This window comes from Hyaena hyaena, unplaced genomic scaffold, assembly GCF_003009895.1.
Source record: "Hyaena hyaena isolate Hyena2069 unplaced genomic scaffold, ASM300989v1 scaffold_86, whole genome shotgun sequence".
NCBI classification, from domain to species: Eukaryota; Metazoa; Chordata; class Mammalia; order Carnivora; family Hyaenidae; genus Hyaena; species Hyaena hyaena.
Window position 1 is genome coordinate 3849497 of NW_024080721.1, and position 17474 is coordinate 3866970.

Genomic DNA, 17474 nt, shown 5'->3' on the forward strand with positions numbered 1-17474 from the left:
TCCCATGCTCATCTGGGGAGGCAGAGACCAGCCCCCGAGGAGCATCTCCGTGGCTCTGCAAGAGGCACTGAGGGCACCAAGAGTCTTAGATGTGCCAGGGTAGGGGGTAGCAACTCACAACTGCACGGTCTGGAAGGAGCTGCCTGGAGCCTTCACGAAGAACACTATGGAGGGCTGGAGCCCTGGATCTGAAATCCTTACTGTGGGTCCGCCTCTGTGAATCTTGTGTTCCCCAAGCCTAGGGAGGTATGCTAGGAGGATCGGAGGAGCAGAGGGCTGGATTCCAGACTGCTCTCGTATCTGGACATCACACTACCTATGCATGAGATAGCACAGATCCTTCTGGACATGAGGCGTCGTTTTCATAGCGCAGGGGTAGCTCGGGACTCGGGCTGTGCACGTGTGCCAATGCCCCGTGGTATGTTGTCAGACCACTTCACCAGCCGGCCTTGCTGCTCCCCAGACCCCGCCTCTCAGGAGCCCTGCCCCCCCCCTTCTTCCTCTCTCTGCTCCTTCTGTCCCTAGCATTTCCCATCATGCTCTCAGCCCATACTCTTCATTAGACCCCCAGACCCAGCTTGGCTACCCCATCCTGCCAAGGCTGCCCCGTGCCCCCATCCCCAGCTGGTTGCTCTTTCACCCAGGCATTCCATGGTCAGAGCACGTCAAGAGACGCCAAGTCCAGAACGCCCCCCTGGAAGTCACCTGTGCGTACACACTCCAAGCCACTCACTGGCTGTGTCACCTGGACAGTGACCTAAACTCTGCAAGCCTCATTGATTTCATCCATACGGTGGGAATATGAATATTTATCTTGTCAAGACTGCTTAGTTGTCAAGAGGATGGGAAGGGCCAGGCCTGTTCAGGAAAGTTCTTTCAAGGTGCAAACACTAGCGTGTGAGCTTCCAAGCCTGGGAGCCCACAGGGGCCAGGCTTTGGGTTCTCTGAGCCTCCTGCAGTGTGGCCCAACTCAGGAGGATGAAGAATGGGGGCCTCACCTGGGTACAGCACCCCAGTCCTCTGCCAGCTGCCATCCCTTACCGTGCCCACTTTTGGGTCTTATTCCAGACATTCCCAGGCCCCCAGTCTAAAAAAAAAATCTCTCTTCTCCCCTTCTTCCTTCATCAGCCCTGCTTTATTCCCCTCCCCCCCCCCCCCACACACACATAGGTCACCGCCTGACCCAGGACCCGTTCACGAATGTGCTTGGTCACTGGCCGGCGTCCCAACTAGAATGGAAGCTCAGGAACGGAGGCACCTCTTCCTGTCTTCTGTGCTGTGCCTCTCTAGCCCCCAGAACCCAGCATAAGCCTGGAACATAATAGCTGCTCAGTGAACTCGACTGGGAAGAATGAACGGAAAGTGTGTCGTGCCGCACAGCACCAGGCGCGTCCCGGGCGCTTCTGAGATCCCTGCTGAACCCAAGCCCCGCTCTCCAGGCCCTGCCCTCTCCCCTGGCTGGCTGTCCCCTGGCCCAGACCCCGTCCCGCCCCTCCCCCCCCCCCGGGGTCCCGCACGGAGAGGGGCAGGGCGGCGGCTCTGGCCTCCCAGCTCCGGCGGCGGGAACTGGCGGCCCGGGGCGCGGGCTCTCGGGCGGGCGCCCGCCCGGGGCATGCTCAGAGCGCGCAGGTCCGGGCGGCGGCGGCGGCGGCGGCGGCGGCGGCGGCGGGGGGGGGGGGGGGGCGGGGAGGAGGCGGGAGCGGTCGCCGCCGCCGCCGCCGCCGCCGCCGCCGCCGTGCGCTCGCGGACCCGGGCGGAGCTGCGCAGTCCTCTCGCAGCTGCGCCAGGACAGCCGGCGCGCCGCCGTGCCCACAAGTTGCCGGCAGCCGAGCGCGGCGCCGCCTCCTCTGCGCGCGGCCCCCTGCGCCCACCCGGCGGCGGTGGCCGGCTCCGGGACGCACGCCCCGGGGACGCCGACCCCAGATGTGAAGCGGGCCCGCAGCCCCTCGCGCCCCCCGCCCCCCTCTCCCCGGCGCGATCCGGAGTCTCGCCAGCGTCTTCCCTGCCAGAAACCCCGGGCTGGAAGATGTGGCAGCCGGCCACCGAGCGCCTGCAGGTAAGGGGCGCCCGCAAGGCCGGGGGCCAGCCCGGAGGAGGAGGTGCCCCTGGGCCCGAGGAGCCCGAGGGGGCGCCGGCGTCCCCTTGGCGGGGGCTTTGCCCGGAGCGATCGTGGGAGACGCGTGGATGGGAACAGGATGCTGTCCGCTTAGCCCAGCGCCCGGCGCCCGGCGGGGGCGAGAGGGTGATACATTGGCCGGCGCGTCGCATCGGGCGTTACAACTTTTGGCTCGGGGTGTTTGTGTGCGTGTCGATATATGTAAGCTTGCACTTTCTGACCGGCAATGTTAGATTGCATTGCACTGACACAATTTACCGGTCTGGGGTTAGGGTGTTTGCATCCAGATTATTTATTTTCTTCTTTTTTGTCTCCGGGAAAGACAGAACAGATGATTCGTGAAAGCATCCATTTGCCAGTATAATTTGGAAATATCAAACTTGCTTCGACCTGGCCATGGTATGCTATATATTTTATTTTATATTTCATTTTACTTTATATTTTATTTTCCTGTTTGTTGGTGCTCTCCCTTCATCTCCCCTGAACTTCAGCCCGCCACCCCCCCACCCCCAGATATTTGAAAATCGAGAGTTAAGTTCAGCTAGGAATAGTCATGCCGCTGGTCATCCCATCAAAAGTTTTGACGTGCTGTCTACTGAGACGATAGACTGCCTTTAATTTGGATTTTGAAGCCAGGGTGACAGGAAGGAGGTCAAAATGAGTAGGGATGTTTATAGAAAGGCGCTCTCCCAGTGACACTTGGGACCCTGGAATTGCCCAGACTGCAAGGTTTGATGACTGCCTTTTGCTCACAGATATTCCCAAGAGAGAGAGAGCTGTTACTCTGCCAGATAAAATCCACTGAAACCTGCAGTTAAACTTTTGGCAGGCTGAGAGCCACATTGTTTCTTAGTAAACTTTGAAGGAGTGTTTAAGTGGTAAAATACTGGGCCCTGGAAAGCTCAGTGGGTCAGAAGCATCGTTGACGCCAGGAACCCTCGCTGGCTTGGGAGGTTTCTCAATGCAAATGTAAAGCTCCCAATGCAAAATGCAGACTGTCCCTTAGGTGCCTGGAGAGGCTAACCTTTGCCCAATGAGTTCCCATGCTGAGGATTAACCTGCAGAGGGCATTGCCTTTAGCAGAAGCAGATGCCCCAGAGCCTGTTGCTAAGCCTCCCCGGGTCTTTGGATTCATGGGTGTGGGTTCACATGAACAGAACCTGAGACACCAGGCCAGTCCCCCAGGGTGTCAAACAGACGAAACAAGAAAAGAGACGTTTAGTCTTGGAGACAAGGTGGTAGGTGACCAGTGTCTAACTTCCTCGTCTGATCAAGGCACTATCAACATGGAGCTCTGAGTGATTGACCAAAGGTAATGTAAATGTATTTCGGCACTGACACCAGTAACCAGTGGTGCCGTTTGAAGTCCCTGTCAGTTCAGGGCACAGCTTCTATTCTAAGGGAAGGGGTGACGGAGGAGGATGGAGGGCGCCCCGTCCCGGGGACCAGGGTAGCTCTTAGAAGTCCTTAGAGAGATGAAGCCAGACTTCCCTTGAGGCGGCTTTTCTGCCCTGCTGTTCCGTGCCTCTGCAAAGTTTGTGGATTTTGTCTCTTGAAGTTCTCACTGCCGGCCTGTTTCATTTAAGGACTCCTGTGTGCTCCGGAGCACGTGACCCTTGGCAGGCGAGAGCTCTGGCTTGCATCCTGCATGGTGATCGTTCCTTTACTAGAACCGTTCTCCTGGCTCTTCTGTGAAATTTACACCTGTGTGTTTGGCACGAGTCTGGGTGGTTACAGTTGTGACTTGCAATACATTTATTTCATTTTAAAGTGTCCTGTTGAAAGAGCACGAGGATTGGGCTTTTGAAAGCTCAGGTAAACGTGGCTCATCACTGACTAAGATCAAATCACTGTTGGAAGGTAGTTACCTATGTGAGCGCGAGCTGCGAGGCTCAACTTCATGCTCCCCAAGTTGAAATTAGTAAACAAGCCTGGTTCGCTTGTAAAGGTACAGTTCAAGCCTCGTGATTACAGAAGTGAGCCAAATGGAGAAAAATCTTCATATTTGTGGCTTCTTTCCAAATAGCAGCTCGGCTCTTTTTAAAAACACACAATTTGTATGTTTTTACTTTTTTGCTTCTGGGGGAGGGAGTTGTTGAGGGTTGAGGTGGTGAGTGAGCTGAGTGTAATAATATTTTATTTACATTCCTTGTGGTTATGTTTGTCACGGTCTCTGCTGTCTGGGATTTTTTCTTCCCCTCAAGGCACCACCATATAGGAACATTGGTTTCTGATTCCTCAGTGAATGGGACGCTTTATCTTGCCCTGATTCTCTGGCTGTGGAGATGGTGATGTATATTGTGCTGGATGGGGAGATAAATGATGAGTCCCACTCCTGAATGAAGTCCAAGCCCCGCCCTTCTTACACAAATCCTCACCTCGTACAACCTCATTAATTTTTTTCCTCATTAATTTTTAATGCAAGAATGCAATTTAGATGAGCTGGGGTGAAGACAATCCTTAAAGGAAGCATCCCCAGAGCTCTCAAATAGGACTGAAGACGAGGGAGCCAATTTATTGTACAAATACCTAGACACAAAAGATTCCAGGGAAGGAGAGAAGGACATTTTTTTCTTAATTTTATGAGTTCCTACTAGGTGATGCCCATTCAAAGAGTCTGTGGCCCTGGCAGTGTGGCAGAACCTTGCTTCGGCCAGACTGCGACTTTCTAGCTAATTTGGGTCTGGCAGCCAGCCCTTTTTGCTCAGGATCTGACATCTCTGATCAGGTTTGCTTATCACTGTCAATGCTCACTTCCTTGCCAAACAAAATGATGCCGATATTTTCTGATTTGCAGTGTAGCCGGGTGACCCAAATCCAGTACCGGGCAAAGGGACCTGTTGCCCCAAGCAGGGCTGAGCTGGATAATTCCTCATTCAGTCACACAAACCGCGGCAAGTTCATCTGCTCCCCTGAATGTTAAAACTTCGGTTGCATCCCACTCGAGCCCTGGCTGGGAGTTTCTGCCATTAAAAATATAATAGGATCAAAAGGAATGTGAAGATTTAAATTACCACCCCAAGTTTTAAAGATGAATAAATATGAATTCTTCCCCCTTTCACCTTCCCTACTGCACAGCAGGCTCTTTTTCTTGGAGGGACTGGGAGAGTTATACATTTTTAAAGAAGCAGATCTGAAACAGGCTCTTCTGAGAAAAGTAAAGAGGATTTTTAGGGCTAGGTATTGGTTTTTTAAAATAGAGATGAGATTACTTCCGGCCTTGATATTTTACAATTTGCATGGGTTTGTTAATTGCCTTAATTATTGGGCGGGGCGAATCCCTTGGAAATGACCGACTCATGCTTGCAAGAGTGCAGACAGACGCGCTTAGCCATAGGCACGTGTATTTCCCCGGAGCCTGTGTTTTTGGTGAGCTACCGGATACATTTCGCTGCAGGCCAGGAAAGGAGGCGAGCAGGAGAAAGATGAATGGAGACGGAGCTTGAAACAAAGAAAGCCAACAGATCCTTGCCTGTGGTGGAGTTATTACAAGGACAGAGTGGAATGTGATAGTAGGAATGTATGAGACGCAAGTTCCAGCACATTCTAAATGTGGAGCCTGTGCAACTGTCTTCTCATGAGGCGGTCTGTTAAGGTTCCAATGTAATCATTTGCCTGTCTTTCCTGAGATTGAAATTTCTCCACGGCAGATCCAGAAAATACAGACCTCCTATCCGTAAAGCTGGCTTTTGTCTTCTCAGCCTGGATCATTTTCTTGCTCTACTTTTCTTTTTACTCTCATTTTGTCCAATGGCCGAGCATTGGCTCCATCAAAGCAGGATGGAGTGAGGAAGGGTCAGGAGAAAACCAGACCCCACTTTCTTTCGTTGCTGGTTAAAGCTTTGGGCTGGCAAAGAGGTTCATGCAAATAAAACTTAAGTTTTACTAGAGATAAAACTTTGCAGATTTTAGGAGGTTAAATTATGTTGCCATTTCTCTGCCTTGCCTTCTCTGATAGATTTCACTCTCACTTGGACTATAGATTGTTCTAGACTTATTTCTCCACTTCTCTCTTTTCATCACTTGTCAGTGATGGAAGAACCGTCTAGAATGTCAGCTGGAGAGCATTAGGCCAGGCCTTCCAGGCAGAGAGCAAACTTTCGCAAATAGGACACATTTCCGGGCAGACGTTACATTGACAAAAGAAACACAGAGCAGGGAAGGGGCTGACAGTGGCCCGTTTTTATGGAGCACGTGCTGTGTGTGTGGTACTGTGCTACGAGTTTTATTTGAATTATCTAGGTCATTTACCGTCCATAGCCACTGTTATCCTCATTTTATAGTTAACAGACTGAAAGCCAAAGAGGTTAAACGATTTGGTCAGGGAAGGGCGGGCTAGAAAGGAGCCGAGCTGGAATTTGAACCAGGTGGTTTGGCTTCAGAGCTTGCTTCTTCACCACTTGCCTGTAAAGCAAGAGGGGAAGACGAAGCAGGATGCTTGATTTTATTTTTTTAAATGTTTTTTTTTTTATTTTTGAGAGAGACAGAGAGATGGAGCGCGAGCGGGGGTGAGGGCCAGAGAGCCAGAGGGAGACACAGAATCCCGAGGCAGGCTCCAGGCTCCGAGCTGTCAGCACAGGGCCCGGAGGGGAGCTCGAACTCGTGAACCGTGAGATCCTGACCTGAGCTGAAGTCCGATGCTCAACCGCTTAACCGACTGAGACACCCAGGTGCCCTGAGCAGTTTGCTTTAGATGTGCTGGTCATATTGTCTATTAATACATAGAATTACAGCAGTGGTGGTCTGGGTGGCTCAGCGAGGCTGCTTTCATATCTCTTGAGGTTGCCTGTGCTGACCAGGGCTCCCCACCTTTGGAAGGGAGGAAGGAGGTCGGGGAGTTCAGGAGCAATTGCTTGGAAATAAGGGGTAGCCACTCTTAGCAAGGCATGGGTCTCTCACCAAATCAATTCTAGATTTGGCGGTTCTTTTCATCCCTCTTAGATGAGTGGCATACAAAGCATTGGGCTTCATGGTTTTTAAGGAAGTCTTGGGGTTGTTAATTTGAGGTCTTTCAGAGGCGGAATGCTAGCTTACATCACTGGGTCTTTCTCCGAGTTTGTCGGCAGAATCTCCACCAAGTGACTTGCAAAATGCCAACCTTGGAAACAACCCTCTGCCCCCTGGTTACCCATTGACTAATTGGGCTGTTTAATGTTGACTGTGTTGGGTTATCTCTGGGTGTTAGGCAACTTTCGCATTTTTGTTTGATGTTCCAGATTGGCTCTCTCCTCCCCGCTCCCTTCGCACTGACTCCATCCCCCTATGTAGCTGAGCCTTGGGGACTGAGTCTTGGAAGAGTCCGTCCGGATAGCCCCGAGGCGGCTGGAGACCAGGCTGCCTTCCACAGGGCTTTCCAAAATAGCAAATAGCGGCAATTCAGAGAGTCGTTAGTGGTCAGCAAATAAAATGAGTCCAGAAACACCCAGTAACACTGCAGTGTGCTTCCCTCAGCCCCCTTGGGCCCAAATCTAAACGGAGGCTTTGTTTAAGTAGAGCCAGAAGAAATAGTTGAGGTCTTTGTCCAAAGACCTCCTTGGAGCCTAGTGGAATTAGTTACTATCATTTTATGTTAAAAAAGAGTTTTGATCCCGATTTAGCTGCCAACCAGTGAGTGATACAGCCTCAGAGTATTCACTGGGTCCAAACCCTCAGGCCAAGAACTGGGAAAGGATGGTGTCGGGAACAAGGCACAGACTTGTTCCGTTACCTTGGGCCTATTTTGGTGCTTGCAGTGTCTCACGAAGCTCTCTCGCCTAATGCCTGTGCCACTTAGGTCCCTCACCTTGCTGAGGTCATCTTTCCCATCCCTGATGGCCCAGACCACCTCTTTTTTCCCTCAGCTGTTGCCGCTGAGGTCTTGCTTTGACAAGGGAGATTCCAGTAGCGAGAGAAAACACCAACTCCCTCTGCGTGTTGAAGCTTATATACCAGCCGAGTCTTTCTTTACCTGGAGCTTTGGCCTTTCTAACTGACACAGTTACTGAGGGACCCAGGTTCGGATTGAGACCCTGGTCCCCGTGTCTTACTCGTTGCTGTGGATTGAGCAACAGTCCACAAAAAGACAGCCGGCATCCTAATCCTGTTACCTGTGAGTACTGCTTTATTTCAAAATAGAGTCTGTGCAGATGTCAGTGAGTTGAGTCACAGTGGATTAGGGTGAGCCCTATACCCAGTGGCTGGTGTCCTTACAAGGAGAGATTTGAAGGCACAGAAGAGGCGTAGGAGAGAAAGCTGTGTGAACACGGGCGGAGGACGGAGTTCTGCTGTCACAAGCCAAGGATCACTAGGGATTCTGGCAACCATCAAAAGCTAGAAGAATCAAGGTCATGTTCTTCCTTAGAGCCTTTGCAGGAACCGAGGCCCTGCTGCCATCTTGATTTGAGACTTCCAGCCTCCAGAAGCGTGAGAGAATAGTGGTTCTATTATTTTCAGCCACCCAATAGCAGCCGTCATAAACCAATACAGTGATGACACCATGTTGCTTTTGACCACGTTCTCTGTATTTCTGGAATTCTAGGGATGCTCAATTCTCATACACTGGGACAAAATGAATGTGTCTGTGTAGCATGCTCTTTTTATACTGAGTGTGTGACTTTATTTATGGTGGATTCGAAGAAAATGAAAACAGACATTATAAAACAACTAAATTACTGCTTCTTCCTCCCCCATCTGCTTCTGGTCAACATCCTCAGAAAGGTGGCGAACAGGTGCTGTGTTGCTAAAGGGAGCGTCTCTGGAAAATATAGCGTCAGTGTGCTTCAAGAGGTAGTTAACGTTGGTCATTACACTCATGGGACGTGAAAGGTAGTTGCTTTTAGGCAGATCTCAGTGATACTTTTCCGGGCAGGCAGAGGCCAAGGGAAGGCTAGGGTTTTATCCTCAAGGCAATCCAGGTTGTGAGGTCCCTACATGGTATGTGGACAGCAGGCCGATGGTAATGGCCTCTCCCCAGCAGGGACAAGTGTGGGTTGACTTCAGAGTTGGTCCATGGCAGCCTCAGATTGTTTTCTGGCAGATTGTTTGCCTCCTGAGTCGGACATTGTGTTTTGTTTTTGCTTTTCACTTGGTAACCGTGAACATTATTTTAAAAAGAACCTATTTCGATTGGGGATCCACTTTTAAGACAAAAAGTTCAGTGTCACAAGGAATCATCACACTTGCTTTCCCAGGCCAACTCCTCCTTTCTTTATTTTATTTTATTAAAAAAGTTTTTTTAAAGTTTACTTATTTATTTTGAGAGAGGGGCAGAGATAGAGAGTGAGTGAGTGAAGGAGCAAGAGAGGGGCAGAGAGAGAGAGGCAGAGAGAGAATCGCAAGCAGGCTCTGCGCCACCAGCACAGAGCCCAGTGTGGGGCTCGAACTCACAAACTGTGAGATCATGACCTGAGCCCAAACCAAGAATCAGATCCTTGACCGACTGAAGCACCCAGCTCCCTGACCCCCTCTTTTCGATGCAGCAGCTATGGTAGCAGAGACACTTGCAAGCCGGAAGACGAGGGCTAGGAATCTGGGTTAGAGCGTCTCAAGACTTATTTTATTATTATTATTATTTTTTAAATGTTTATTTTTGAGAGAGACACAGACAGAGCGTGACTGGGGGAGGGACAGAGAGAGAGGGAGACACAGAATCTGAAGCAGGCTCCAGGCTCGGAACTGTCAGCACAGAGCCCTACGCAGGGCTCGAACCTGAACCAACCGTGAGATCATGATCTGACCCGAAGTCGGACGCTCAACCGACTGAGCCGACCAGGCGCCCCGAGCCTCTCAAGTTTTAAAATTCCATTTTCCCCTTTCATCCTGTTCCTCAGGAAGGCGTGAATACTGCACGTGGGGAAGGGAGGGGAGAGGAGAGCTGCCCGGACAAAGAGCCTCCTTCGTTGTCCTCCTCCTGCGAGAACAGACTCGTCCCTCCATCCCTGCCTCGCGGCTTCTTTGTTACTTGTGGGTCTGAGGACAAACACACAGATTCTGCAGCCCCTTCTGCGCACCGCAGGCTCCGGTGCCTTCCATCAGGAAGCGGCTGTCTCTTCCCAGGTGTGTGCGACCCCCCCATGTACAAGCCACCCGTGATGTGAGATAGTGGAGACAGCCGTCTACACCCTGAATCTCCTGCGGATATTCCCCAGGAACCGAGCTGCGGGCCTGGGGGACGTGCTGACGGCTGGCTCTTTTGCGTTGGGCTTAACATTCCCGGTAGCCTAGAGCCTTCGTTTCCTAGCGCTGCCACAGGCTGGGTGTCCTCAGTGGCAGGAATTTGCCCTCCCACCCATCTGGAGGCGGCGGGGGGGGGGGGGGGGGGGGTCCAAAATCAAGGGGTCGGCACATTTGGTTTCTTCCAAGAAGGAGAGTCTGTTCTGTGCCTCCCTCCTAGCTTCTGGTGAGTGTCTGGAAATCTTAGGTGTCCCTTGGCTTGGTGGCGGGATGGCGAGGTGGCACATGGCGTTGTCCCTGTGTGTGTCTCTACGTATCTAATTTCTTTCTTTCTTTTTTTTTTAATGTTTTATTTATTTCTGAGAGAGAGAGAGAAAGACAGTGCGAGCGGGGGAGGGTCAGAGAGAGAGGGAGATACAGAATCCGAAGCAGGCTCCAGGCTCTGAGCTGTCAGCACAGAGCCTGACGTGGGGCTTGAACCCATGAACCGTGAGATCATGACCTGAACCGAAGTCAGATGCTTAACCGACTGAGCCACCCAGGCGCCCCATCTCTGTATCTAATTTCTGCTCTGTAGGAGGACGCCGGCCGCATTAGATCAGGGGCCCACCCACCTCTGGTACCAGTTCACCTTAACCTATTGCATCCGCAATGCCTGTTTCTAAGTAAGGTCACAATCTGACGTACTGGGGTTTAGGATTTCGGCATATGAATTTTTGGAGAGACATGATTCAGCACCTAACGCTTAGTTTAGAATTTTCTTTTCAGTATCTTCTGTGCACCAATACATTTCTCCCTGCTTGAACCAACCATGAGAAGGTGAGGCGGGGGGCTAAAAAAGCAATGGGAATTTTTTTCCAAATGGTGGAGCAGATGTGAAAGGCAGTGGCGTATCTGCTGTGTGTCATGGCTACTATTTTATATGAGGTTTGACTAAAAAACTACAAAATAATATCTGCGTAGGGTAATGAGGTAACAAATCAGACAGCTTAGAAGTGTGTTAAGAAGTTCGTAAGCTTGTCCCTTTCTCTGTTTCCAAATCTGCCCATGAAGGAAGCTCATAGGATGTGTCTGGCAGTGATTTTTCCACAACTTTGTCCAGGTTTTTGCAAACATGTACAAATGTATAGATGCATATTTAGGTCTTTCTCAGGTACTTCAATAATGTATGTATTTGTGGTTATGTACATATATGTATATACATATTATAGAAATACATGCATATTTAGGTCCTTCTCATGTATTTCAATAATATATATATGTGGTTATATATATATATATATATATATATAAATATAACTGATTTTTTTTTCTTTTTGCTCCACAAACCGTCCACGGTTCTGCTTTCCATGGTTTCAATTACTTGCACACAACTACTGTCAAGAAAACACATGATCCTTCTTCTGACAGACCATTAGAAAGTCAGTAGTGGCCCAGGGTTACATGACTATGCCTACATCATTCACCTTATTACAAGAAGAAGGATGAATACAGGATAATAAGATATTTTTAGAGACAGAGAGAGACCATATTCCCTTCAGTGACAGTATATTGCTCTAATTATTCTATTTTATTATCGGTTATTGCTGTTAATCTCTTACTGTGCCTAATTTACAAGTTAAAATTTGTCCTAGGTATGCACACATAGGAAACAACATAGCACGTAGGGGGTTTGGTACTCTCTGCGGGTTCCAGACATCCACTGGGGGGCTTGGAACATAATCCCCGTAGATGGGGGGGGATTACTGTACGTGTAGTCCAACTCATTCTTTTTAAGTATCTGCCTAGAATTTGTGGTACAGTTGGACCACAGGTGGTCCTGTTCTTCCTCTGTCAGAGCTTATCTGGGGACATGTCCGCATTCTTTTCTTGTTCCCACGTAGGCAATACTGTTTCAACTATCTGGGCGCATCCTTACATCCATGCGCTTCTATTTCTTTAGACTGGACCGGCGGCATTGGAATTGCTGCATCGTGAGTGTGCATGGTTTATGTTTTAGCGGCTGTTCTTGAAGGCCCCTTTTGAGAATTCTGCTTTTCGATCAGAAGTGTGTGCAGTTCTGGTAAAGGTGCAAAGAACTTAGTTTGCTGGAGAAAGGGCAGTCTTTTCAACAAATGATGCAACAGCAATTAGATATCCACATGCAGACCCCCAAACTTTAATCCTGACATCATACATCTGGTATCTACAAACTCACAGTTCATCACAGGCCCAAATGCAGAGCCACTTGCAGACAAAGGCAGTAGAAGATCTTTGTAACTTTTTATGTATGACAACTCGAAGTTTCTTTAGACTGGGCAACAATTTCTTAGAACAATCACAAAAAAGCAATTGATAAAAGGAAAATTTGATTAAATTGGACTTCATCAAAATAAAACCTTCTACTCTTTAAGCAACATAGGCAAGAGAATGAGTAGATGACACACAGACTAGGAGAAAATATTTGCAAATCTGTGGGAAAGGACTTGTGTCCAGGATATCCAGATATCCAAAGGAGTTTCAACACTCAATAATAATTCGATAAACAACCCAATTAAAAAAAAAAACAATGTGAACAAAGAAGTTATATGGACAACAAACAAGCACAGGAAGCTGTTGAACATCATTTGTCATCAGGAAAATGCAGATTCAAACCACTGTGAGATACCACTACGTACCTACGGGAGAGCTCAAAGTAACGAGACTTCAAGCATACCTTGTGTTGGTGAGGATGTGGCTGAACTGGAGCGCTCAGTCCTGGGGGGGATGTCCTGTGGTGGGAAGCACATGAGTGGATCTGAGTGTTGGATGAGGGGACAGATTTTGAAAAGGCTTGAACAAGCATTTGGGAGTGATGGATGTGTTCAACACCTTGATTATGCTGATGGTTTCACGGGTTTATATATAGGTCGGAACTTCGGAAATTACACAGCGTTTTATGCGTTGACTGTCCCTATAGGAAGATGTTCAAGGGGCACCTGGGTGGCTCAGTTGGTTAAGCCTCTGACTTCGGCTCAGGTCATGATCTCACAGTTCGTGAGTTCGAGCCCCATGTTGGGCTCTGTGCTGACAGGTTGGAGCCTGGAGCCTGCTTCAGATTCTCTCTCCCTCTCTCTCCACCCCTCCCCCACTAACACTCTGTCTCTCTCTCTCAAAAATAAATAAACATTAAAAAAATTTAAAAATGTGTAAAAAAATGTGTTCAAACAAGGGTATGTGAAGTGGTCATTGTACGGCAGGCACTGTGCTCGGTGTTGGGGAAACTGACAATACATGATTTCTGCCCTCGCTTCTGACAGTTCTCTCTAGCTTTCACTTTCTTTTCACTGGAAATTAAAATTCTAAACTAGCATGTAAATAACAAACTGTATTTTTCTTAGAGTTCCATTCGCTCCTTTTAAAACATTCTTTTATTTAGTCCTCGAGATGACATGTTTCATCCATCTCCATTTGCCTAAGGATCCTAAGTTGTAACTAATGATTGAGCAAGAGAAGAAATCCCACCCAAAGGGTAGATGGTTCACATTGGTGCCTGGGTGTTCCATCCGTCATTCAGAATGGCCCCTTTCTTGTTCTTGCTCTTGGTGGTGTGTTTCTTGCTTCTTTCCAGACTGCCCAGAGTGGCTCAGTCCTCAGATCCTCAGTCCTCAGGCCTTTTTTGCCCTACGTCCCAGCACCTGGCTCTGACCTGGTGACCTGTAGACTCAGGGCAATTGTACTGTTGAATGGGTAAATTTTGTGGGTTGTGGCTCCGTGACTGGATGGGCCACCTTCTTGATATTCCTTCTTCTACAACAGAAAACAGAGAGAATATATCATGCAAAACCATGAGTGCTCTTGATTCTAGTTTGCAGATGTGATGTGCTTAGCAGATGTAGGGCTTGGATTTCTTATGAAATAATTCTTTTTCTCATGAGTATGGCAACTCAAAAATTTAGATAGCACATAGCAACTTCACCCATGGCCGTTGAACCTTAGGACTGAGAAGCATTCACAAAAATAATATTAATCTAGTTTACAAACATTTTTTTTTCTCCTCAGGGAGGAAAATTTAAGGCACTTGACTCCATCCCTTTTATTTATTTTTTCATTTTACTTGTTTTATTTATTTATTTATTTTCATTTTATTTGTTAGAGAGAGAGAGAGAGTGTGTGTGTGTGTGTGAGAGAGAGAGAGAGAGCGAGCATGCTTACATGACAGCAGGGGAGGAACAGAGAGAGAATCCCAAGCAGGTTCCACACTGTCAACTCAGACATGGGTCTCTATCCCACCAACTGCGAGATCATGACCTGAGCTAAAACCAAGCGTCAGATGCTTAACTGACAGAGCCACCCAGGCGCCCCAAGACCATGGATTTTTTAATCAGGCACGCATGGAAATAAGTCTTGGCTGCCTCACTTATTAGAGATTACTTCCAGGGCCTCTTATTTGTATTCTCAACTTTAAGATGGGGGTAATGACATTTAACTCTTGACTCTTTGTTGAGGTATGGGACATCTAGAGCTTAGCATGGTAACTGGCACATTATTGGGAGTCAGTAAATACTAATTTCTTCCCCTCCTTCAGTTTCCATAGCTGCATAGCATTTTAGGGCTAGATGGATAATGGAGTTTTGGTGTTTCTCAAAGTGTGTTCCATGGGTCTTGAGTTTATTTAGTGAGTCTTGTCACAGAGGAGCCTTGCCACAAAGGGTTGGGTCTTTAAATAGTTTTGGGAAGCAGTGGGTGAAACAAAGTGAGTCTGGTTTACTGCAGGATGACTTGTAGCCTTTCGGATTCTAGTGCCCCGTGAGTTTCCACGTGAGAGGAGGAGGGGAGCCAGCCCTCATGAAGGAACATCCCGTAGCCCAGAGCGCTTCAGTACAGAACTTGATCTCCTTCAAGTGGACAAACTGTGGGCCTGAGGCTTGGCTGTAGCTTACAAAAATGTTTCCTTTGGCACCTTCCGTGTATATGAAAACTTTACAAATTAGTTTCCAGGATTGAAAAATTAGAGGAATTTATAAGGAAATCTGGACTTTCTGATGCTCTTAGAAAATGGGAGGGGCAAACCACAGTGGATTCTGACATAGTGACCAGCGGCCCGCGCTGTTCCACGCGGATGGGAGGTGGCCTCCAGCTTGTCTCTGGCCTTGAAGAGCAGGCGTCACTAAGTGACGGAAGCTGATGGGCCTGTGGGCACATGGACTGGGGACCCTGGTCAAGTTCAGCCCCTTCGTTTGGCTGATGGGAAATCTAAATCCAAAGTTCATGTAGTCCTTGGAATCAGGACAAGATTCTTGGTCTTCTGGCTTTTAAAGGCCAACGTGCTGGAGAGTTTTGTGACTGTATTTATTTGCTTAGCGCCCTTCGTTGTTCTGCCACCGCAACTCGGGGGGTCCACCTTCAGGTGCCTGGAGGCCAGTTCTCCCCTCTTTTCCGGGAGCTGTGTGCTCGAGGCTTCATGATTGCAGCGGGGACGCACCGTGGCCCTTGTCTCCAGGGCACAGAAAAGCACGGGAACCAGAAGCCTTCTTGCCCGTGGCGTCTGCCGACCTTGAGCATGGGGGGAGGACTTCCAGGAAGAAGTGGGGGCGCCTCCGACTTTTCACTACACCCAGGTCACCGTTTCCTGCGTAGCCCCCGCCAGGCAAGTGGGAATCTCTCATTGTTACGGTATTGCCTCATTTGGGGCGTTTTTACTGCCAAACATTGGAACAGATGGCTTCCAAAAAGGGGGGAAATTTAGAAGAAGGAGAATAGGTTTTAACTTAATGGCTTTCAACATTTTCCTCCCCGATTATCAGCCTCTGAAGAACTGTTCGAATGCTATTTCAGGAAAGCCACCTGAAAAGACGTCGTTAGTGGTGCCAACACCTTGGTATTTAAGAATTGCTGTTTCTACCAAAAAAAGAAAAAACCCACAAAAACCCCAAAACCAAAAACCAAAAAGCCCCCAAACACCCCCAAACTACTCAAAAACACCTGTAGATGTTTTCTGATCCCCTTGGGAGCAGATCTGCTGCTTCCCCTTCCCAAATATGCTGCTGTTCCTCTTAGCTCTGCCCATTCCTGCAGAATTATGCGATTCAGATTCTTTTTAGCAGTAAAAATACATGCAATCAACCAGAAAGTGGCTCTACCCATAAACCGATGGATTAGGCCTCTCACCCTCAGCCAATCTCCTCGGTCTGTGAAGGCACAAATGCTGTGTGTGCCTTTGTTCCTCTGTCTGGTTACGTGGCTGCTCTGTCTAGTTACCTGGATCCTCTGTCTGGTTAGGGTTGAGACAGTTGTCTTGCTCCTCCATTTGACCCCCTTCCAATAAAAGTTTATGAACGGTATTATAACTATTCTGAAAATTATCCGATGCTATAATCAGACTCAAGAGTAGGGTTATTATTTATCTATCCGTCCTTCTAGCTGATCAAATTTAATCTGCTTTGCTACTGCCACTTTTAAAACCAGAAATGCGTCTGAAATAGTTTTCTGCTGCAGGAAGTGAACTCTGCACTAGCAAAAAAGGAATGACGTGATGCAGGTTGCAGAACATAAAGCTCCTGGCCAAGCTAAAAGCTCAGAAAATGCAATTATGTATCAGGTTCTCATGCAGTTCTGAAAGGATTCGTTTTTTGGTTAGTAAAGAAAGAAATTCAAATGCTTTTGAAGTACTTTTCAGTAAAAGCTAGAAATACCACCCATGCATTAAAAGAAGACTGAAATAAAACCCCTCAAATGCCAATCATATAATGAAGGATTTAGTTGTACCTGAAAACCTAGGATGGCTACTGTATCTGAGCCTGAAACTTTCAGCTCTGAGCTTCCTGGCAGCCTGAGTAAGAAGAGAAACACGATGAATTACTTAGCCCTCATTATCCAATAGAAGAATGTCCATCATCTGGAGCTCCAAGTGTTTTCCTAAATTGAAGACCATGGATTTCTTTTTGTAAAAAAATTTACTTATTTTAGGAAGAGAGAAAGAGTGAGTGAGCTAGAGAGAGGGGCAGAGAGAGAGACACACACAGGGCTCGATCCCACAACCCTAGGATCATGTCCTGAACTGAAATCAAGAGTTGGGGTACTCAACTGACTGAGGCCCCCACATGCCCCACTGTGGGGTTCTTTATAGGGAACATTTGTAACAGACTCTTGGGTGATAATATTAATTGTAGGTTTTGACAAAGTTGTCTCTAGAAGTTGAAAAAATAAATGGTTTTGTAGGACTGCGAAGACAGTTTATGTTGAAGCG

At 48.3% G+C, this 17474-nt stretch overlaps 1 protein-coding gene across 1 annotated transcript in view; it reads left to right on the forward strand.

Moving 5' to 3' along the window:
- The first annotated feature begins 348 nt into the window (after positions 1-348).
- Positions 349-17474, forward strand: part of LOC120233335 — a 114219-nt gene continuing 97093 nt past the window's right edge. The window contains exons 1-3 of the mRNA XM_039234498.1: positions 349-418; positions 564-793; positions 1760-2056. Coding sequence (XP_039090429.1) covers positions 349-418; positions 564-793; positions 1760-2056 — 597 coding nt within the window. The remainder of the gene's footprint in view (positions 419-563; positions 794-1759; positions 2057-17474) is intronic.